General features: G+C 41.6%; 1 protein-coding gene across 2 annotated transcripts in view; it reads right to left on the bottom strand.

The window, feature by feature from the left end:
- LOC311267250 (laminin subunit alpha-3-like) overlaps positions 1-24,912 on the bottom strand; it is a 60,670-nt gene that overhangs the window by 34,314 nt on the left and 1,444 nt on the right. For both annotated transcript variants that reach the window (XM_084370206.1, XM_084370207.1), the window contains exons 3-15: positions 13,721-13,838; positions 11,236-11,354; positions 10,986-11,156; positions 9,980-10,080; positions 8,718-8,833; positions 7,915-8,033; positions 7,350-7,440; positions 5,271-5,402; positions 3,257-3,307; positions 3,090-3,137; positions 1,889-2,023; positions 920-1,054; positions 401-535 (exon numbers count right to left, since the gene is read on the bottom strand). In XM_084370206.1, coding sequence (XP_084226332.1) covers positions 401-535; positions 920-1,054; positions 1,889-2,023; positions 3,090-3,137; positions 3,257-3,307; positions 5,271-5,402; positions 7,350-7,440; positions 7,915-8,033; positions 8,718-8,833; positions 9,980-10,080; positions 10,986-11,156; positions 11,236-11,354; positions 13,721-13,838 — 1,471 coding nt within the window. The remainder of the gene's footprint in view (positions 1-400; positions 536-919; positions 1,055-1,888; positions 2,024-3,089; positions 3,138-3,256; positions 3,308-5,270; positions 5,403-7,349; positions 7,441-7,914; positions 8,034-8,717; positions 8,834-9,979; positions 10,081-10,985; positions 11,157-11,235; positions 11,355-13,720; positions 13,839-24,912) is intronic.

The raw sequence follows: 24,912 nt of genomic DNA, 5'->3' as shown, positions 1-24,912 counted from the left end.
CCAGCATGTCACTAGAGTAACAGCTAACTGCTGCTAACAGTAGCGGCCGTTAGCTACATAGCTCCGTTAGCCGCAGTCCTATAAGCTGACTCTGCCTTGGCTGGGAACTCAGAGCACCAGTCTGAGTTCAACTGTTGTTGTTTAGATTGCTAACTGGTTAGCATGCTAACCTCAGCAGATATTTCATATACACATAGTATTTTTTAAAAATCTAGTACTCTAGTACTTTAACTCAAGTAAAAAATGTACCCACCAACTTTCACTTGGAGTAATATTTGACAAGGATTATCTACATTTTGACTCAAGTAATTGAGTTGTGTACTTCGACTGTCTCACTGCTGCTCCAGTTCAGTCCCAACATGACTTCATTTCTGAGTCTGATGGTTCCTGATGTGTTTACCTGAGCACTGGGGGAACCTGAGTCCAGAGGCACAGCGGTCACACTGCTGGCCCACCACCCCGTGCAGACACAGGCACTGACCCGACACTGGGTTGCATATGTTGCTATATGAGCCTTCCTGTGAACACCGGCAGGCTGGGGACAGGAAACAATGACAAATGTGAGCCTGTAGTGTCGTCATCATACTTGTTTTATTTCCAGAATCAGAATTGACTTCAGTGATTCCCAGTTGTCTATTCTTGGGAATATGATTCCATATAAGGAAGCGGTCCATATATATCTCACGCTCCAGCACTCTGTTGAAATGTTGTAAATAAATCAATGTGAACATGAACAAAAGGTTTTAAACATACTGTGGGAGAATGAGGATGCTTGCTCCACAGAGTCATGAGAAGAGGCCACAGTGAGCCCAGTGAAACCAGCAAACACTTTTTCCATCAGCACTCAGATCACATGGAATCCAACTGGTTTGTCTATTGTAGTTACACTGGTGGACATACAGGGTTCAGGACCACTCACCAGCACAGTCTGGGTATCCATAGTAGCCGGGTGCACATTCGTCACACTCCTGACCCCCATAGTTGGGAAGGCAAACACACTGGCCACTTGGACTGCACACACTGTCGACCACACCAGCGCCATCACAGAGACACTCTGGAGGAAGAGAGAGAGGGTCATGAGTTAGATGTTCAAATCAACTCATTCATTCTATCAGTATAGCACTGCCGGTTTCCTTGAAGGGTTACTAGGGTATCTTTAAATCTCGGCCCTATGTTTACATATTTTGAGGTCTAAAAAACGAATAGGTACAAAATCTGGTCTAGTCAATCATCTCAGCTCACAGGTGCAAAATGGTCTACAATGTCTGAAACATAATCTTTAGGGGCAACTGCGCCCGTCAAAGTACGTCCACTAAACGTGCTTGTTTATGGAAAAGATCACTACACTTTTGTTAAAGAGTACGATCCTTTGTTTAACTGGAAACAGTTGTCAAATCACTCAGTTCAAAGCCACAAGACTCTAGTGAGAAAAACTGTAATTTTACCTTGCAGAACACAGGTAACGCTGGCCTTTTGTTGCCTCAATTGGTTAATTTGTATGTGTTTTAAAGGGTTCAGATCCAAACAAAAGACTGTCAACATAAACAACTACTAAATAACTTAATAAAAAGAATAGGATGACTCAGGAAGAATGTCAAGGTTTAAATGTCAAAAGTCCAAAAATGACCAAAAAGTGCATGCAGACAAAGGCATTTTTGTACACAAAAGTAACAGTAACAGTAAAGCCTGACAAACATTTAATATTCTTTGCACAACAACCCTGTAACTGCAGTTAGTCCAAAATATCACAACAGGTTACAGACTACATTTAAGCATCCCATGGCCATCTCTTTCAAAATAAAGGTCATGTTTCGTAATCATCCAGGAAATAACACTGACGAGGTTGTGTTTCTACAGCCTGTGGGGAATTAATACTCTCCTTTCTCACCCTGGCAGTTTGGGAAGGAGTGGTATCCTGGTCGACAGCGGTCACAGTGCTCCCCCTCCACTCCCTGACGACACAGGCAGCGCCCCGAAGCGTCGCACACCCCGTGCACTGTCCCTCTGTAGTCGCATATACACCCTGTGCACAAACACAGTGGAAATGTTAATTCTAACAACTAAAGCAAACAAATTAAAGCCTAACTAATAGATATTCAAATGAGTAACCCTGCTGAACCCTAAAGCCTGCTTATAAATGAGCCTGAGCTCTTTCTTGGGTCCAGCTGAACAACAAGGAATGACAAATACTTCCGCCAGTTGGACTGTTCTCATATTGTGGCACACAGTGGTACGGCTACACTGGTGGTCAGGTCTTGCCAAGCCTCGCCTGATATCGGTATGTGAATAGACTTGGCACTAAGACGAAACAGCCACCAGAGAGGCTGCCACTGTTTTCTTTGCCCCGCTGCAGCTCCAAAACATGAAAATCAGCTTTAAAGAGGCTGCTGACAAAAAATTCCTTCTCAGTTATTGTTTAACAAACGACAAGACAGAAAAAGCCAAGGGGTGGAGGTCTTTGTTTAAATAGAAATTCCATCATACTAATAATTTGTTTCCCAGCTCGGAGGAAACCAGAAAAGGACATTTTGAACAGGGCCAATAGTTAATAATAGACTGGTTAGTTCTCACTGAACAGTCCCAACTGACTACTGCTATCAGGAGAGAACAGAGACCACTTGGACTTAAATCCCCACTGACGCACATGATAATCTAATATCATCAGGGCTCAACAAATGCTGGAGATCTTCTGTCTCTGACGATATACAAGTATCTTAACCATCCCATCAAATCCAACCCGTTATACAGCAAGTAATAAAAACATGATCTGACCTCATGTCGTGCCTACGTGCATTAAGCCTTTTCTTGACTGACCCCTGTCACATGCTCTTAACATTAAACTCTGCAGAAAGTCAGACTCACTGGTGCCTTACATGGTCCTCTAAAGCCCCTTTTAACAACCTGGGATTCCTGTAAGTAAATGGGACTCAGGTGACAAAAAAAAAACTCTACAAGAGGATACAGCATCAGCAGAGGCTTTTTTAGACACAGTAAATGTAAATGAGAAGAAGCAATAAAAGCAGTTAACACAGCGCAGCCGTGTAAACGACTCTATAGTAGCACAACATATCAGGTCTAATCACACTCACGCTGACAGTTTGGCGAGCCGAAATATCCCGGAGGGCAAGCGGAGGGTACTGAACAGAAAAGGATGGAGGAAAAAAAGAGAGTAACAGCATTTTAATGATTGTTTGAAAACTTCTGTGGAGATAAATTGCGGTATGAGAGACTGCAAAAACTTGTTTAACGAACGTACCCACAATAGGTCCTGCAGGGGATTTGGTGGTCGTCTGGTATACGGGATATCCTGATTGCAAAGGAAAGGTACAAAATAAAGACCTCCACTGATGGGAAACTGTGATCAAGTAAAACCACCCAAATTTATTGCAGTGGAGGATTATAACCAATAAAAAAATAAGGAAGAAAAGCAGTTTGAGGCCAACATTTTAAGTAAAATCACTCATTCACTCTCTTGTCGAAGGTTAGAAGAGACAGTCATGGTGCTCATTTGTCTGTACAGTAAATATGTTGCAAGAAACACAACTTATCATTTTTATACGACCAAGATATTACAAGTTAATTAATGAGCTTTAGAGGTGCTGGTAGGTGGCTGGTTTGGTACCTCTGAACAGAGCCATGCTAGCTGTTGACTTAAGAATAATATCAAGCCTCTCATTTAACTTCAAACAAAAAAGTGTTTTCCCCGAACAAGTTCTTAAAAATTGTGACCCCCTATATGTGAATAATCAGAACCTTCTGCCCACAATAAACTAAGGGGTTCATTTGGGTTCAAAGATGAATGAATTAACCAAAATAATTCAACACATGTGCTTGGATATGAATCAAAGAGGTGATTTTGTTTTTATGAGGTGAGCTTAGAGATATTGATCACTGTAATTTTAACGATATTTAGCTAACGTAGCATTAGACAATCAGTCTGACATCTAAGTCAGACTAGGTTAACGTTAGATAGATCAGTAAAACTTTTAAATATGGCATAATGAGCTACTGATGTCAACTGTTGAACATTAACCCATGTAACAAATGACAAAAATCACATTAATTCATACAGAAAGAGGACGCTCTGCTTCTTTGAGTAGCCATGCTGGAGATTTGTGAATGCCCGCCTGACATTGATCTGCTGTATCACAACCGCAAGTTGAAGAAATTTCATACAGTGACACAAAACTGCATAGAAGAATCTCTTGAGGCCTCCTAATGACTCTCCCAGCATGTTTAGACTAGTTCGTCAATGCTAAGAGCCTGGAGACGACAGAAATATCTTCTAATAATAACTTCTAGTAATAAATCACTCTCTTGCTCATATATTGAAATGTCTGACAGTCTGATTAGTGACTGAATAAGACGAACATGGCAGTTCAAGATGATACCACAAGTCAATCAAAGTGGTTTGAAGTGAAAGGCAAACTTAATGTACATCTGTACATGGATAGGATGCCTCTGTATTGGTTGAACTAATCCTGTGAGAAAACAAGTGGATGTGATTTAGACGTTTATTGAAATTCCAAGTACACAGAAGCTGAATACTGGAGCAAGTTGATGCAGAGAACCTTCAAAAAGACTCGTGTCAGTCAGTCTTAGGACAGAAAAAACACTGGAAGAAAAAAAAGCTGACTTAAAAAGCTGAAAGATGAAAGACGGGCTGGCTTATCTCTACACCCCAGCAGACTCCTGAGTCTGTAGCCAGATCAGAGCGAGATAAGACGGGGAAACTTTCTTTGTGCTGTTAATATCTGCATCTATTTGTTTAGATGGAGGTACGGCATGTGGAATGTGCGTTAGTCAGTACTGTAGCGCGTGCATACATCCTTCTGCGTGTAGCCCTGCAGCATTAAAGGCATACGTTGCTGCGTATATAATAATGATAAGCCTTGTTCAAAAAGGTGTTATTCTTCCCTCGAGGTGAAAAGCTGACAGACTGAAACACAGAAGGTTAGAAAGAGGGGGTGAACATGAAACTGACTCCTGCCATCAAAGGGTGGGTTCAGTTTTCATCATTTCATCAAATAATAGTTTGATAATTAAAGTTTTCTGTGTTGCCCATGATTCAAACGGACAAGCGAAGGGTTAACTGCAGCTTCCACTTTCGACAAGGCCTTTACTAGCAGCCATCACAGATGTTATTCATGCATGCAAGAATGACATCTCTTGCACTTTCACCCCTATGTTTCCCAACAACTATTTATTCATCCAGCCATCCATCAGGTAAACTTGGTACGCAGTATGTGATAAGAAAACACTGAACTTACGGATGCACTGAGGGTAGTAATAGTATCCGTCAGCACAGCGATCACAGTTCTCTCCAGTAAACTGTGGCTTGCAGGTACACCTTCCAGACCCCATCTCACATCCGGCCGTAGTCCTTTCATCGCACCTGCAGGCTGGTGGAGTAACATGTTTGTTTTTATTGAAATATCCAAACAAATGTGCTCACATGCCAACAGATGCATTGATGTAGACCAAGGAAGCTTTTCTCATTATTTCATAAACAGAACAATTTAATGTGAACGCAGGCCTGAGGCAGTTCAGCGCTTATTAATAATGCACCCAACTACACAGAGCAATTTGTAAACTGGCATATCTTTCAACACATGCAATCACAACAAGAGCAGTTACAACTCCCCCGTCATTGATGTGATATGAGGTATGTTCCAGTGTCAAAATCTGTTCCCCAGTCAAATAATGTAAGAAATGTATGTTGAATTTCTGCAGGTCACGGATACAAATATTTAACCTAAATGAATAAAATGCAATTCAACATATTGTATATTAAGTAATATGTAAATATTTAATCATCAAAATATTTTGTGGTAATTTCAAACTTAATTTTTTAAATTTATTCTTAAGACCTCTAGCAGCCGAACTGCAGTAACTTAACGGCCCACACTTTGGGAGTCAATGCTATAAAAGAAGGAGTGGATTCATCTCCCTCTCAGTTTGACAGGTGATCCATCTATGTGATTGGCAGAACCTTTATTTTGTTTTGGTGTTCGTTAGCTAGTATTTCATATGTTTTCAAGGTACATTTCATTTGATTTGTCGTAACAGACATAAGTTGGTAAATTAGGCAAACTGTGATAACATAACTCTAAGCACAAAAGCTAAGTAACATAATCTACAATTTCTGATATAGTGACCAGGCGTTAGGTTTTAGCCACATGTAACCGTCTTTTATCAAAGGTCATACAACACAGATATGGTGGGCTCTAGTTTGTTTGTCCATGCATCTCCCATTGACTACAATAAAACTGGCACCATGACGTAATGTCCCTTCTTTCTTTAATAGGTTCCTTGATGTAGACTAACGAGGATATGTATAAATACGACACAGAATTATTGACAGTAAGGCTTTACTGCACACATCCGTAACAAGTACAGAAAGCTTTCAACCGTCCATCATCTCAAAATTAGAGATCCCAGCAGCAGATAATGGTTACTGAACTTTTACCGACTCTGTTTTTGCCAAAACAGACACCTTCCTCTGACTGAGCTCACTTAATTGACTTTGTGGGTTTTATGGTTTACTTTTCAAAGCGCTCGGGGCAACCGGTTTAATTCCACTACTTTGTAATGTCCAAACACAAGTGGCGGCTATTTATACGGCGGGGAACAGCCACGGACCATTAAAGTAATGTAAACACGAGTGGAGCCCAGTTTAGCAATAATACAAGCGCTTGGTGCCAGTGGTGCTTGTGCAACGGTGCCATTTGTGTCTCGCTCAAACAAGACGGTGATGCCTCTGTTTGAATATAACTCTGTTTTGGCTTCACTTGTTCAGCGTTAATACTGGAGGTCAAATAACTACATGGTGAGACATTATTTAGTTCACAAACGTACCTAGAGCTGCTTTGGAAATATGACAGATGGCAAAGTTAGACAGAAACAAAAGACATTTTTGTAATATGCATTAATTAAAGCAGTTTCAGAAATGGAGCAACACATTTTAACATCAACATTTTTGCAAGGATGTCTCTCACACGTCTCTACATTTGCAGCCTTAATGGTCATTTCTATACTCATTTGTTTGCTCATTTGTTATCTCTTTTTTTTTTATTATCTTTTCACCAAAATGCAGGAAACACAGTCCTTGAATCTTAAATTTTTGGGGGATACGACCCCCACAACCCCGCTTTGGTTTTCAAAATCCTCCCTATTTCTGAGGTCTCAAGGTTGGCAAGTTTGCACATACATTCAGCCAACATTTCCCCCCCGACACCACCTGAATAGTCCAGAAACACTCGGATCAAGCAAAGTTTGTTCAAAGGACAAACTAGCAGCAAGAACAATCAAAAAGTGGAACAAAAGGCGTCGAGGAAAACGCAACTCACGTATGCATCCAGTGGGAGACTCAGGAGGTACTCCGAAAGGTCTGTAGAAACCTTCAACGCATCTCTCACAGTTCACCCCAGCTGTGTTGTGCTACGGAAAAACATGTAAAAATGTATGAGCCTTAAGTCCTTTATTATTGAACAAGGAGAACAGAATACAAAACGTCCTTGGATGAGCAGAGGTCCTCCTCGCTCTCTGAATCAGAATCTCTTGTTTCAAATGCACATTGATAACAGGATGTAATGCTTTCATATACCCTCTGCATCATTATCATATTCCAGAGGGATACTGTATCAACATAACCCTCATTACAACCTTTATTTTGGCAAACAACACAAAATACATTTTTTGGCCTTGTAGGAGGAATGTGTGAATGTAAAATTTGTTTTGGCCTCACGAACCCGTTTGCACAAGTTGCAGAGTAAACGGTGGAGTATCAAATGCTCCACACACAGACAACATGGAATTTTTCTTCTTTTTTTCTTTTTTAATACCCTCCTCCTCCCCTGCAACCACACACATTCACACACGGGAATCAGTTTAGACTTGATGTGCATTTCATACCTGGCAGTTGATGCACACTCCTCCTCCGTCGTACCTGCCGAAGGTGTCTAAACTTGCTCCTCTCTTTTCCACCTCTGGGTCGTAATAACAGTCAAAGGCATGGGAGAAGCACTGGCAGGCTGAGGAGGAAACCCCCGAGACACACACACAGAATTATTCTATATGCCTCAGCAAATTACCTTTGACTCCCCTGTCTGTATTTAAGCACCGTAACCTACTAATTCTCCAAAAAGGAGTTATAAGTCTGGTGCTTAAGTGCTAAGAGAAACTATTAAATCTAAACTAAACAAGACAGCACATCCTCTTCCTGTACACCACCCCTGTCTCTCATTAATGTTTATGACTGGTGAAGTCCTCTTCATCTTTCTCTCTCTGCTTTTGTGGCGTCTACAAGGCCATGTTTCATCGAGGGAAAATTTGTCAACAGTCCAAAGCAATTAGATCCCAGCTGACACGGGCTCTGCTGGCTGACTGGATGGCTCGCCGATAAGCAGGCATGGGGGACTATCTGGTGGGCTGGCGCGGGCCCGGCTAGGCTAGCTGGCTAAGATGACGAAAAGCAGTTATCCTGGAGCTAGATGTGCACCGTGCTGTTCATCACACATACCATATGAGGAATGTCCTCTCAACTCTTCACTGAGGCTCTCGCAGTACCATATGAGGGCATCCAACAACAGGGCTTAAATATCAGAGGACACTTCAGTCCACTCTGGGGGTCGTAATTCAAGGAGCCAGGAGTGTGGGAAGAAAGAGAGCGTGGTTGTGTTTACACACTGAATGAAGCATTGTACGTGTAGACTTACGATGACACTCGTTGGGGCTGTCAACAGTTGCGGCACGCCATGGCTTCTGGTTGAAGCCCGGGCAGCAGCGGTCACATGACTCACCGCAGGTGTTGTGTTGGCACTCACACTGGAGTCTGCAGACAGGAGATGAGACACCTGGTTTTAGTAACTCTCAGAAATCACAAAACTTTCTTTGAACCTGCACTTGAGGACGGCAGAACAAACTGTACCACTGAGATATTACCTAATTAATTACATATAGTAAATCAATTGCCAGAAACAGAAATGGAAAAGCTGCCTAAGATGCAGAGCAACATGGATTCATGTCAAGTCGTGTTCCAGACAACCTGATGAGTTAAGTCCAACATTCACTCTGTTTTGGTCTCCACCAACTCCAACTCTATCTTGCAAGCTAGCTAGTGTTAAGTTTGTCGGTTTGTTATTTGGTGTCTATCAGAGACTTTTACTCAAAACAGCTTATTGTAGCACAGGGAAACGAATCTGTTGGCAGTGAGATGGAAACAAAACAGTAAAGCTAGAGGAGTGTAAAACCAAAACAATGAGCCGAAAGACACTAAAACGCTCTGTAGAGCTCAGGGGAACTGTCCCGATATCTCCAAAACTCTGCAACTCATGCCAAAATAATGTAGATGAATAAATAGCACCACGGGTAAGAGTAAAAATATGTATTTTTGATTTTGGGCTGAACTGTCTCTTTAAGCCGATGGGAACATTTATTTAAAATGCCCAAGTTGCTCGCAAACAATAAAACACAAATGCTATATTGTTCTGTTGTTACTTTGTTCAGAATACAGAAGGCAACTGTGGTTCAAAGCAGCATTGTATCACACATATCTCCCTTTGACCAACTATTTACCGTGTCACAGGCTGTAATCAGAACAAGTGAAGCAATCTGCTGCCCTTGACAATGTTGATGCCAATGTACAAACATATGAGGTAACCTGTCCTCTGAAACAACTCCCTATCACTCAAATCACTAGATTTGCCGGCATCTCTGTTGTCTTCGCCTCATTGTTTTCAGCATTAAGTCATCTCAGTACACTGGTTACACAAAGGAGGCCATTGTACAATAGGACTATTCAGCTTTGTTAATGAATAAACCTAGGAGATGGGTTGAATGGTTGAAGCTATACTTTGAAGTCAACAGCTGAAAAGCTTATGAGGAAACAGATTAGTTTGTAATTAATAAGTGATGAAAAGTGCCTGAGGAATCATGTCAAATATTTATTGTATGGCTTGAGATAAAGAGCACTGCTTACCTGTTTGGGTGGTCCTGGTCACGCCCCCCACCACACACCTGCGCGTGCCCGTGACACACGCAGCGTCCACCGATGCTGATGTCTTTGATGCTATAGTAATACTGCCAACAAATAAGGCAAGGCAAGTTTATTTATATAGCACCATTCAGACACGAGGCAATCCAAACTACATTACAAAGACAAAGAGATGCATTAGAAAAAGACTTCAAAAAAGACCAAGCCTATTTGAAAGCCACAGTAAACTAACATTGTAAGCCCTGATTTTAATGAGCTGGCAGTTTAAGCAGACCTCAGGTATTCAGGAGGTGCGGTGCCCAGGTGGGGAGAATAGAAACTAAAAGCTGATTCACCTTGCTTGGTTTTGATTCTGGTAACATTGAGTTATCCTGATACATGATTCACCTAAAGTAAAGTAAACGTTATCATTAGGGTTAGGGTTTATGTGCTGCCACGCCACCCGCCCCCTGAGCAAATGTCTGGTTTCACTTGGCAACAGAAGTCAGACACACATCCTGACAAGCACAAGCTTAAACCCTGATCCATGAGCTGAGGCTAGTTTCATGAGGTGAATAAGTCCATTATATGAACACAAGTAAGATAAAAACAGCTGACATCACTGATTTTATTCTCACAACCTCAAATAAAGAAGAATTAATGAGCTGTTTTGGAGGTGAATTTTATCTCCATACAGTTTTAATAGTTGCACTAAAGCAGTGTGTTACAGGATAGCCACTACTGCACCTGCAGCCTGTGGGAGCTGTCCAAGCCAGTCCTCGCTGTCTCTACCACATGAGTTACCGTGATGCAGGACAGACTGACGGATCTGGCATTAGGCCTTGACAAAGATGAATGTGTGAGCAGGAGGGAGCAGCTCAGTGTGATTGTGTCAGCAAAAAGGAAGTTGGAGGGTAGGTGATGCAGAGCTGTAAATCAGGCTTTCCCAAATGGGGAACAAGAGTGTGCCAGCGTGACACCTATGTGTGAGGTTGTACAGTATGTGCCTCACCCTGCGTGTGACGGTGGGGTCTCTCTGGGCCTTGGAGATCAGGTGGCCCAGCAGGGTGCTGGTGCGCATGAAGCGCAGGCGGATGTTGGTGGCCTTTGTGAAGTCTCGCAGCACCGGCGAGTAGGTGAAGTTTTTGGACCCCGGCCGACCGTTGACCAGAGACACCACAACCTGGACAACACGTATTCGTTTCACAAAGATTGTTTTGTTGATACCTCATACAATACAGCAGCTCGATATGATGTTTTACCTCTCCGTTCTCCAAAGGGACGATCCGTGAGTATTCTGTGGTGCAGAGCTGGTCGTCATCATGGATTACACGACCGTTGGGCTGCTTTCCGAACCTTTCAATACACTCGTGCTTTGAATCTGCCCGAAAAATGAAAAATAAAATGAATCTCTCACCACATATTCCATTAATGTTTCATTGTAAATAGCAATCATATCATCATATGGTTTCTTTTGTAAAGTTACTCGCTATCACTGATTAATATAACAAAACACTGACCAATGTTGCGTTCAGGTGCTTGCATTAAAGGTGCGATATGTAAGAATTGCCAAATAATAAAGCCAAATAAGATTTGAAAAATGCCTGAGTCTGTGCTGAACTGAAGATCCTGAATGAACATGAACTGGGATTAATGAAGAATTATGGCAAAGAGAAGCTCTGAGATTGTAAATCTGATGAGTCACAGCTGTATCTCCTGGCAGTCTCTGTGCACAGGTGCCTCCTGGGTGTTAGTCGTCATAATTCAGATATGTCAACTCAGCAAATCAGCAGAGTGTGTATTCAGGTATGTAGTTCAGGTGATTTGGAAATGGTATGACATTACAGGCCTAGTAATTAAGTTTGAAAATATACTGCATGTCACCACTCGCTACTTTCTACTCTGAAATCTGCACAAAAACATCAAAGTTTCCAGCCTAACATTTAACCTGGGATTCATTCAAAGGTAAAATCTTCTGTTGTTGGTTTTTGTTTCGTTTTAATCCAACATAAACACACACACTTCCTGTCTTAAATGCTTAAGCAGGGCGATCAGTGTGCCAGGATTAAATGTGTGCTAGTGAACACATTTTAATCCACCTTCACAGTCGCTCTTTTCCAGAGGAGAAATTGTGTTGACTTGGCAAAGCAGGAAAGAGACATGTGTACTTCATAATGATAATAAAAACTGCATTCCTTACAGCAGTAATTGTAACAATTACTTTCTATCCTGCACCGCACACGGAAATGGCAGATATTATTTTTGGCTTACAACTAAGACAAAGGAAATCAGATATGGATAATCCTCCATATCTTTGTTTTTGTGATTTTTACAGGATTTTGTTAATGAATGGTTGCGTCTGTAGTTGTGATTTCCACGGCACTTCTTTGAAATCACTTTCCAATCTCTTTCTGTTTATTCCAAACACACCACTGTTGCATCTGAAGAGAAATCCTGCTACCAGGTGCAAAAACAAAAAGTGGAAATGATGTCTTCATGTAGGGATGAGTGAAAATTACTTTAAAAAAAAAAATACAAACACAAATTTCAGATTTACTAATAATTCACCTGAAGTACAAGTTTGTGCGACCCTTATTTTACTCGCGTAATTCCATTTTATGCTACTTTATACTTCTGCTCCACTATATTATTTGATAACTTTAGTTCCTGATTACTTTGCAGATTGCATTCTACATCAGAGCCAAAGTAGTGCTTTTTAATTGTTTATTAATACGTATAATCAGAAAAATACTGAATATCAGATCCGATAATCAGCCAGGCCATTAACTGGTTGACCCCTATACAATAAATACATACATGTAAATATATGCATAAAATACTTTAACTTGTACTTTTGACACGTATGTAAATTTAATAGCAGATACTTTTACTTATATAGGTGACTTTCAATTTTACCAAAGTAATATTTCAACATGTTATCTTTACTTTTACTTGAGTACTATTAGTACTAGCACTAGGTACGAGAACTAGTATTTTTACAACACTGCAAATCACCAGAGGTTTAGGAAGTATTCAGGTCCTTTACTTTAGTAAAAGTATTAATACAAGACTGTGGAAATACTACACTACAAGTAAAAGTCCAGCATTTAAAACCTTATTTAAGTAAAAGTATCTGCATATTACCAACAAACTTAACTCAAAAGTAAAAGTACTTATAGTGCTGTAAAATGTTCCAGCGTTTTACGATCATATCTAATGTTTTGTATTAATATTACTGCTGCATTAATGTGTACTTTGCATTTCATTACTGTAGATGTTTAAGGTTGAGCTAATTTATATACTGTTGGGTAATTTAATCATCATCTTCATCATATTCTGTAAGATCATCATATGTTTGTAGTGTTGCTGCATCTGTGAAAAGTCAACTTTTCATGAGCTCAGCCTGTTTCAGCCTTGTGGCAATGCATTTTCCAGGTAATTCACATGGTTTTCACTGGCCAGGAGAGGAATGAAAACTGTACATAAAATGGAAATACTCAAGTGAAGCACCTCAAAATTACCCTTACATACAGTATTTGAGTAAATGTACTTAGTTACATTTCACCACGCAAATCACTGACAGTTGAGGGACTGGCAGCTTCTATGTTGAAGCAACTTTTGCTTGATTTTACTCCATAGGGGAATTCAATCAAAACGTCTCAACATTTGACTCTTGGCACAAGTAATAAGGCAGCGTGCAGGAATGAAAATAAAAAAAATGTAAAATATAATTACTTGAGAACTTACGTGCAAAATACTGCCAGGGGCTGAAGGTTCTCCCGTTGTCGACAGAGCGCTCCAGCACCCAGAGGTCAGGCCGAGGTGAATTAGCAAACTTGATGAGGATGTACGCCACATGGAATAGCTAAAAACCAGAACACAGGGAGCAGGCGAAACAAAAAGCAGTCACTGCACTGAACGGATTTTGGCATAATGTTGTCGTTTCCTGTGCTCCACTCGCTCTATCAACACATGTAAGCCTCCAGTCTTGGCCAGCAGCTCTGACAATACTCTAGTTTCCTTCTACTGTGAGCACAAGGGAGGAACATCAGTTTGGTTGTTGTATATCTGAAAATGAAAACTTTAATGAGTATTTAATGAGTAGGCATGATCAAGATCGAGGCTTTCTGCCCTGAGTTTCAATGAATGCAGCTTGACTTCTCTTCAGCCATACAGCACAGTACAAACAACTCGCCAACATATGTCAGCATGGAGTCAATAAAAGTGGTGCAGGTGCAGTCAGGTAGTGAAAAGACATCAGCTAAGCCCACATGATCCACGTCTGTTCCCTGAACTCTCTATCTTCACCCTCCATCAGGATACACGGTCCATACAAGGGCAGAAAATGATGCCAATGATTGTTTCTGCCAACGCGGAGCTTTACGATGCTCAGAATAGTATGTTTCCTTTGCAGTTGAACAACATCCTCATCAAGCCCCGAAAGCTTCAAGCGGGTGACTTCAGCTTGATTGAACATTGAACAATGGAAAGGTAATTGGTGATAAATGAAAGCCCTTATTGTTATGGTCTGACGTGGACTTGGCGTGGCTCGGAAGTTAAACCCTGTGACACCGACATGCACGTGACACCTGCAGTGTCAACAAAAAGCCTCGCCTACACCACCTAACCACCCCACCCCTGTCTTGTTTTTGTGTTATAGTTTATCTCCGTTCAATTTCAATGCTGGCCCGGATCCTAAAGCAACATTTGACGTGTTTCAAAAAACAGGGTACTGTATTTGCTAAACTTAAAATTCCTGCCCTCAGGTTTGAAGCAATGAATGGAAACTGTACCTGAAATACTGTGTGCTATATAAATAAAAGACATCTCTATAGACGGTCTTCACTTTGAGAGGGATGAAGGCAGGCCCGCACTCGTCTAGCATCCCTCAGCGCCTTGATGAAAGCCCCCACGGGCATTTGAAACAGTCAGGTTGCTATCTCGTCTTGCATGAGGCAGCTAACACTCAAATCAAAGCAAGGTGAAACACGGCAAAGGCTTGCCGGCAGAGCGATGGGCTGTGTCAAGAAGGATCCACAATTATGTTGAAGGACTTCTGCCCCAAGACCCTGAAAAGAAATGACCTCAGGTTCAAGTACTTCTTCGGTTGATGAATTGTGAGAGAGGTCAGAGGTCAGGTGGGAGACTGTCTGGTCTTGCTCTCTGAAAACTGTCAAAAATCCTGAATAACAAACAACAAAATCATTAGGTTTTAAATAGCCTAGAGTGGCCTTTTTTTTAAATCACTGCTAAAATCGCCCAGAATGCCTGTTTCTAGCCTCAGCTTTGAATGGGGTGTGTCTTGAAATTAATCAGGGAACACTTCCACCCACATGCAACAGGATGTGCAAAAAAAAGATGAATGGCGCACCCAAACAAGACGTGGGCTGTCATCTGGCTAAAAACAGAAACAAGGCTCTTCCAGAGAAGCTGCCTTCTATCAATACGTTGGCTCTGCTGAGGTCCAGGAGGAAGTTTAGTTCACACGGGCTGCAGTGACGCGAAAGGAGGGCCGGCGGAAGGGAGGCTGGGGGGGGGGGAGGGTAAAAGGGCGCAGGGGTGGCTAGAGACATGCTGGCTGGCATGCGGACCCATCTTAGATTCCCAACATAGCGCCACATTCCCCGTCCCTCCTAATGCCCCCAAAGCAGAGCACGTCACTGCATTCAGGAAACCTGTCGCCGACAGCACGGCACAGCAGTGAAAATCTTCTCTACCACTTGTCATGGGTACAGATAAAGAACATCACTAGATGTGATTCTCCATTTTCTGAAGAATAACAATGTTCTTTATCATCCTCTACAGTCTAAAACCAAGAAAATGTGTTTTCTCAAGATTTGTGGGGCTTTTGCTAGTGGAACATCTACATGAGTTGTTCATCGGAAAGATACCTCTGCTACACTAGCTACCTGAGAAGTCTGCATGTCATTCAACCATTCAACCAACTTGTCCCGGCACACCACATAAACACTCACATTTGATTGATTCTCCAGACAGTGCCCTTGACCGAGGCCCTAGGTTAAATGCAGAGTACCGATTTCACTATTTTGTACATTATATGACATGTAACATGAAGATTAAAGCTAAAGATCATTCTTCTTCTTGTGTATCGGACAAAAACACGGATACCAATCTGAAAAAAATCTGAATTTCGGCCCTCATAATCAACCACATCACTAATCTATGGTCTGTTCCTATTCTGTAGGTCACTTAATGGACATTTCAGTCAGTACTAAAGACATACTGATGTTCAGTATCTCGGTCTACTAGCAAGGAACCAACACTGATATTGTTCAGAACTGCACTGTACATATTCAGTGAAAGATAAAGCTCAATATGAGTCTACAAAGAATAAAACTTAAAACTTCATCAAGACTGAAATAAGCAATCCAACCACTTCTTATTTACTCTCACTCCTGTGAAAACTAAATGCTGTTATCTCATGCTTCCAACTTTACTATTCAACAAGCCTGAATGTGGCGATGCCCTTCACTGTTGTATCTGACTTGATGCCAGTCAACTGAGTGATGGCGAGAAGAATCCTCCGGAAACAAACCCAGTCAGAAACAGACAGCGAGATCTTGGAAGACGGGGCCTGTCCTGGCACGGCCCTCCTTAATTTCAGGCCTGTCTCTCCGACTGTGTCCTGCCAGTCTAAACACACACACACTCTTGAAATACAGCCAGCACCTATGTATTGTTTGCAGAGAGCATGAAATACCGTGATGGCATGCTAAGCACATCAGCGAAGGATTCCAGTGGCGTAAAAGACATGAAGCAGATTGACAAGCTTGTGGCAAAAACACTTCGGAATAACACTTGAGCAGAGCCATCTTCCTCTGCCCCTCCCTGTATCTGCAGCCTTGGGCTTAAGATGAGAGTGCCATGCCAGGAGGTTTAGTGTAGGAGGCTGCGGGTGGGTGTCAAAAGGGTCAGGGGTTGAGCTCTGGCAGGTATGGATTGTTTGACACCCACCCTCTCTCTACCTTCTCACTGGAGCTCAAATTCCTGACCTTGACCCCCCTAAAATAGTGTCACATATACAAGGTATAAAGTATCCAGATCTGCTCTAACCTTCTAATTAACACTGCGCAGCAAACCAACTCCCTCATGACCGAACACCATTTTAACAACAAGCATATTAACATTTCTTTCAATGCACTTGTAGCAACGTGTCATACAATTTGCCAAAACACACACAGCCACATTCCCAAAATCCGTTGACAAGTCATGACCGCAGTGTGTTTGTGTGTGTGTTATTATTTCTGGATTATTGACCCCTGACAGTTCGTGCCAAGCTTGTGTCCGTGTGCGATGGCTCAAGAGTGATGAATGTTCACCCTCAAGTGCGAGTCCTGCCCTCTAACTTCATGCATGCGCCTGCGCTCATGTTGTTTCACTCATGGAACGATTAAAAAAACTCAAAACGAGGCCCTGTTGCGTGACACATTGCAAGCTGTGCCTGCCACGTGGATCTCTTCACTTATAATCTCTTTGTGTTGATCAAATGAAGTGTACTGTAAAATTGACTGGTTAGGAATTTCTCACAGCCTTCTCGATAAGAAAGTGTCTGCAACACTTATGGTACCTTTATTTCATAATCCCTGTATATGGTATATTATGTATTATATGTTATTTTATTGCCTGAATAGGTGTTACATAGGACCCCCACAATAGATGCCCATTAGACCACAGAACCCCAATTTGACAGGATTTTGTGTTAAGAAAATACTTTTTTATTTTATTTTTAGGTTTGAAGATATAAAAAAAGTCTTGAAAGTCAATCAATAATCAAAGGATCACTAAAAATTACAATCAAAACAGATGACCTATTTCTTTCCTTTGTCTTTCCAACTTGCAAATAACATGATAGACGGCAAAATATTCTATTTTTCCTTTCTTGGGACCCACTACAACCCACTCAAGGACTTCTGTTGGTCCCCAGACCCCAGTTTGAAAACAACTACTGCATGCCATCATTTGTGTAGACAAAGCATAACTAACATAAATCTAAAGGTGGCAGTAGTTAATTATATTTAATATTGTAACTGTTAGAAAGTCATTTTTGGTGTACTTGTGTACTGTGACCAGTGACTACAACAACAGACTCCCTGTTGAACTCCAATGTTGGGTGTGTGTATGTACCGTAATGTTGGCTGCTGACTGGAACTGATGGGGAAATGTACTTTACTTCATGAACGTAATGTTATACAGAGAGGAGAGGGGAAAAGAAGAAACACAGAAAGCCTCTTGTTTGCCGTTGCTCACTATTTTATAGATAATCTACATCATCTGGCATTATTGTGGCTTAATAATGCTTGTTGCACCCTCCGTGGTGAATTTTAGCCAGTCATTTTTGTTTTTATTGTCAGAGTAACAAGAATTAACCAGAAAAGAGGGTTGATTCTAGTTAGGATATGCTGAAGAAGCCGGTTGTGTATTCATAATTGATAATTAGTTGTTTGCAGATGTTGCAAATTGCATAATTGAAAGGAATGTATTGTTGGACTGAACTCTAGTCTTGGATTGCTGTACTAGTGTGTGCAATGTATTTTATTAATTAACCAAAAGGTGAACATATTAAATATAAAAAAAATGTAACACATTAATGTTTACACAGAGTACTTTTTAACAAACCTATTTTCATTTAACTACATTTATACACTTGTACATTTTCTTTTACTTGATGCAACAGTACTTTAACTTGGGTCTGCTCTTCTAGCATTTTTTTCCCATCTGTGTCTAAATATCACATCTACCGTTATCTGATGTTACAGTCAGGAGATATATAAGCTCACAAATCTAATATCAATAAGTATTTTCAGCGCAGTCAAGAAGCAGATACTGAAAAGCCGACCGCCAAATTCCAACCGAAGGGCACGACATATAGCCAGGAGGAGTAAATCTACAGTGAGATCAGGATCCTGACAGATAGAAGCCATCTGAGCGAGCTCCTGAGAGGTCGATGTGAGATCAGAGGAATGCAATTCAAAGGAGAGGAGGCATTGCCTTCTGTTGGAGTGGATCAGCCCTGCTAGACAGAGCAAACTGCCCCCCCCCCCCCAGTTTGTAACAAAGCAATGTACAACTGTTTGTCTGTGTGCGACAGGTGGGCGGGGGAGGGGGGAGGGGGGCAGTCTGGTGTATTTTTCTCTGTCTCCATGACAGAATTAGTTATATGGTAACAAAGAGGGGTTGGCCAGAAGTCAGAGGAGAACTGTAACAGAAAACATACAGTATACTCACGTTTCTACTTGTTTTATATTGTCACAGTGTAAAAGCCTTGAGGCTGCAGCTGCTGGGTGCAGTGGGTTTGTAAGTTACACTTAGACCTGTATTTAAGTATAATTTTGAGGTGCTTGTACTCTAATTGACTATTTCCATTTTCTGCTATTCCGTACTTCAATATCACTGCTTTTTCGAGGCAAATATTGTACTTTCTCGTCCACTACGTTTATTTGATAACTGATTCTGATCTTCACAAAAACGCTGAATATCAGATCTGATATACGACTTTTTATACTTAAAGCTACAACAAGGAGCTGTCATTTTTTTATTGATTCGGACGCTGTGGACAAAAGAGCAGACTACAGAGCAGCTTCTTTCCCCGGGATGTGAGACTCATCATCAGCAATGCACAATGAAAAATTGTTTTAATGTTATGGGTTATACAACTCTGACACGGTGACAGTCATTAAGAATAACTATAATGTGTAATATGATAATAAATGATATGTAGAAATATCTAATTTTCTTGCTTATTGTCTGATTTGCTTATGTAGGTCATATAGAGGCATCAGAATTCAATTGGGATAGTTTTATAACCACTTAAATGTTCCCTGTAGAACATTTACATACATTTATTGACTAAAACTATTCTTTACTAAATCATCTTGAAATCTGAGCACAAAATACAAAGATCCAGACCCCTATATTTCGATACAATATGTGATACAACTTCATTGTCAGTTTACACTGTTATTCATAAAAGCCATAACCATTAAACACACCACATAATATCCTCAGATGCAGATCTACGTTAGCAGCACACTCATAGACTGATGTTTGTGTTGAATATGTGTGGGAAACTATTGTAATATTGCAGTGTTATACTGAAGCAGCATTTCCTTCCACCTTAATCAACGACCTTAACTGAAGGCATGCATATGGGTGCACTCCCGTCCATGAAACAGCCCTATCAAATAGCTCTAGGAAAGTCCTGCTCTCTAACACATCCCATTGCATCAATGCCTGCGTCAGCAAACCTGTGACCACCGATTAGCATCTCCTTGTATGAATTGATGACAAAGGCCTTGAAAAGGTGAAAAGATCCCACATTAACCCCCACGAGCCTTTCCACATCGGAGCTCCAGATTTAGGAGGCACTGCGGTCCAAGTGTCACCCGGGATGCACCTGCAAGGCCAATAGCAACTGCTATACTGCTAACTAGCACGAGGTGGCTGTTAGCGGAGTAGTAAATATCTGCTGGGTTGGCCTGGCGCCTCGGGCAGCCTGGCTAAACACAGGCACTTACATCACCTCCATCGTCACCACAGCAATAGGCACATGTTTAACAGCCAATCTTGTCACTAGGGTCTGACTGAGCCAGCTGCACTGTAGGAACAAATCCTTATTACCAGGCATATACAGCAATATATCAACAGAAGGTTAATCTATTCTTTGTATCAGATTTTTTAGATTACATATACAAAATATGTGACACTGAAGTCAGATTACGGCCTCTTTTTTGCCAAGATCTTAGCTGACTTAGAGGGATGCAGCCATGCTCAATTAATCTTTCTATCATACATGCATGAAAGCATCATGCTAATCTGAACGTCTACTCGGTAAGAGGGCACATTTCGAGGTAAAATGGAATGTTTTCAGCCTGAGACTTGTTTGTGTGTGTGTTTTCTGTTTAAGTACTTTCTCACCACCAAATTACACCACCTCTCCATTTCGAGCCATTTATCCGCTGAAAAGAGGGGACCGGGTCACTTTCAGAGAGGCTTAGAACGAAGCAAACTTTTGTGAGAGTCTGAGCTTGCAGAAAGGATGTCACACAATACGGCCTGGAAGGCTTCTAACACAAAAGGGGGCGACGGCTGCAAATAAAACATTCAAACCCAACTTCAGTGGGAGGTTGGACCCCTGAGAGAGGGGATTAGGTTCCAGGGGAATGTCTCTAAAATTGAGTTCTTGGAAGCTTTGTCTCTTGACGATTGCAGAGCTGTGAGCAGTGCCAAAGCCACTGCATTAACCTGAACCAGATCATTCCTGTCTTCAAACTTTGGCATTCAAAGTCACTGTTCTTGCACTTATTCACACCCCCTGATGAAGTGAAAAGTTTATATAGTCTGCTGTGCAAATGACCTATGAATCACAGATGAAAGATAAGAACTGCAATCTGTCCATTTAAAGCCACAAAGCTCCATCATCAACACAATAAACACCTGTTACCCACAGAAATAATCTACAGCCTTAACCTTGACACAAAAAATACAAGTCAAGTCCCTTGAACATCAATCCACCAACTAATCAGGACTTCAGTTGAACCAATAATGTCCAATGTTCATTCAGTGCTGGACACCGACCAATCAAAAGCCGCTCAGTCTCATCAGATGTGAGACAGACAGCAGTAAGCCCCGGTATGTTTGCCTCACATGGTCTACTCTGGGCTCACTCAGGCAGATAAGCACATGTGGTCAGGGCTCCTAAAATACATTCCCCAGAAAAAAGGAGTGACTGGCAGTCTGATGCACGGTGTAAATGTTTACCAGAACAATGGCTTGCCTACTGTGCTCTGTAAATAGTTTAGCAGGGGCAAAAGTTCCTGGAAAAGTAGCTGGAGGGGACAAATGTAGAATAAATTTAGGATTGGATGGACAAGAAATGCTTTACAGTACTTGTTCGCACGAATGGCTGAAGAAAATGGCCAAGAGAGAAACATACACAAGGTAAAAAGTGCATTAGTGAACATCATTTGAGATGTGATCCGTGCCGCTATGTCAAATTTAATCATTGTGGGTCAGTTACTCTGAAGGTAAACAAACCATTTATGCCAAACATCATCTTTCTTCACACAGAAGCCAACTGAAGATCAGTGAAGTGAAGGTAGGATTTGTCATGGGTCGAAAGACAGGAAGTCACAGAGCTTATCCAGAGGAGATTTCTGAGCCGGAGGTGATTCAAGGGGTGATCATGTCACAAGAAGCACTCAGCCTTGGGACTAGCTAATGAAAGTAGCAAAAAGATGTGAAGATAGGTCCCTTGAATGAAAACAAACAGCCCTGACGGCAGCTCTGTGAGGCTGAACAGCGGCGCTAGCGGGTAAATGTTAGCATCATCGTGCTAACATGCTCAATTTTTTAGTATTAAAAGTTGATAGATTGCAAATAAGTAGAATCTTGTAATCACAAATATCCATGCATTAATCATCACAAACCTGACAAGAAAAAAACAGGGAATAAGAGCATTTAGCATTAAGATCATGCTAACATGACAATACAAACATGCTGGTACTTAGCAGGGATACTGTTTACCATGTTTACAGAAATCAAGCCGTGGCTGATGGAAATATCAGCAGTTTTTAAACATAAACCAAAGTATTGGAGAAATTAAACTTCGGTCTGTCCCAATGTTAATGCCAGTCCCTCCGAATCTGACGACTTAAACCCCCCTGTAGCTGCTAGTAATTCCTCATAGGACACTGACTGGTCCAAACCACAAGCGCATATCTTGAAGACTGGCAAGATAGATTTACAAGGTCACATCATGATCACTTGAACTGCCAAATCCAGCTGAAGGTTTACCTCGCAAGGTAAAATCTGTCCAAAAGCTGTCAAGATATTTGTGTAAAACCGAAAAACTCACTCTTGGCACCCTCTAGGATCAGGATTTTTATGTGAAGCAACAGACTTACCACTGTGCCCAAGACAAAACTCCCCCTCAAGGACAATAATGTTTACTCTACACAATCACCAGTCAATAGGATTCCTCCTCGGAGCTTCATGAATGCACAATGTTTCATCAAACTGTTTTTGAGATATTTCAATCTGGACCAAAGCGGTGGAGCAACCGACAGACCGACATTGCCATCCACAGAGGCCTGCTGCTGGTGCAGCGAACATATTGGAGGTTATCTTTCTTATATTGCTGTTTTTTTATATAATGCTCAAAACTTATTGAAAGCTCAGGTGGGATTTGTCTGAAAAAATTCTTGCACTCAGTTTTTCATCAAGTCCCGATTAGTCTTACTTCAGACCTTTCTTCAAACAATCCTCTTGACAGACAAACCGGAAGCAGCTCTGTCAAAAAAAAAAAACCTCTGTCTTTGAACCTCACCATTTTACATAAACATCAAGTGTGCCATTATCTTAAATATCTACTGAGAGCTATGCAGATAACAGAAGAGCAGCCACCTGCGCTGGCCTTGAAAGAAAAACCGCAAAACCCATTCAGCTGGATCTAGCCCACACATTTCATTGAGCACATCATTTATCCTGTGGATTTGAAAAATAATCTACAAAGCAAAGCCTCACATGGAGCAGTCAAACATCTTGACAGCTCTAGTCCTCTCTTAGACAATGCATGAGCTTGTATTTGTAGGGTGGAGGAGGGTGATAAAGCACCGTGGAAGGCAAATAAAACACATTCAAACTCAGGAAGACACTTTAAATTATAGGTTAGTTCAGATATAAGCAGTGAAATTCATATTCTGTAGGTCTTTTCTCTCAGTTCAGGCTCTTTTTTCTTCTATTTATGGAGCAAAATCTGTTTTTTATCAGTGAGCAAGAATGCTCAGTATGATGATTTGATACACCAGCGGCTGGCTGATTAAGTGTGCATTAGTAAATCAAAAATCTGCTCCCCACATGCCAAATATTATCCTCACGGAGTCAGTCTGCTCTGCTGCTTCTCCCTTCACGGAACAGATCAGAAGATTTAAGTTAAAACAACTGTGGGCCTTAAAATGCAATAGCAGCAGGTGAGCATTGTTTACACTCTTGGTGGTAGCATCAGATGCCACGAGAAGAAAAATGTGCGTGACAGGTGTGTGTGTGTGTGTGTGTGTGTGTGTGTGTATGTGGTTGATGTGGTGGTGGGGGTCTGCAGGGTGTTGTGCGGTTAGTAGCCATCGCCAGAGATCCAGCCGTGCTCTTTTTAGCACGCCGTAATGCAATAATGCTGCCTTCCCCGGCTCCCAAATAAACTGAGCATTACCACGTATTAAAGTCAGACATCCCCGATGGCCCTACATGTGTCCATCCTCCTGTAAGTGAGGACTATATTTAGCCACGCTGGATCTTTGCTCAGCTCAGTCCGTCTAAAAACAGATATAGAAAAGCCAACACCCATTGTCTGACGCTGTGCCCACCGGGGGCCATATATGCAACACGTGTGGAGAGGAGCTCTTTTGTTTGCTCTCTTTTTTGAAGTCCACTCCAAAAACTAGTCAAAGAGGTCCACCTGCGCTCCTCCAATCTGATTCTACATCCTTCTGATCCCTAATCCCAAGACAGAATTCCTCTCTCTCTGTCCTCACAGTGGATAATTGAGCGTGAGGTACAATTTTATGGGCCTGGAGCCAAACCCCTGCCAGAGACGGGTCATGATGGAATCATGTTTGCCAGCCAAAAGGGGCGTGAATCTGATTCCTGGCAAGCATCCAGCTGCAGCGCATTATTCACATGATCACTGCTGGCTGAGGTGATGAAGCTCCGACTGAAAATATGATCATGCATGAGTATTTTTTGTGAATGAAACACCAAACTTCCTCAACAAACCAGCAGCGGCGAAACTCAGCATAACTAATCTTCAGGCAGCAGAGCAATAGCCAGGACACAAAAACACTTTCCCTCTGTAACATCCAGGTGCTGCATTTCACCGTCACCACACAGCAATCATCGTTCAACCTGCAGGTATCAGCAGGTACACA

Source organism: Pagrus pagrus (genome assembly GCF_965226575.1).
Source record: "Pagrus pagrus genome assembly, chromosome: 12".
Lineage (NCBI taxonomy): Eukaryota > Metazoa > Chordata > Actinopteri > Spariformes > Sparidae > Pagrus > Pagrus pagrus.
The sequence above is the reverse complement of the archived record's forward strand: the minus strand, read 5'-3'. Positions and strand labels throughout refer to the sequence as shown.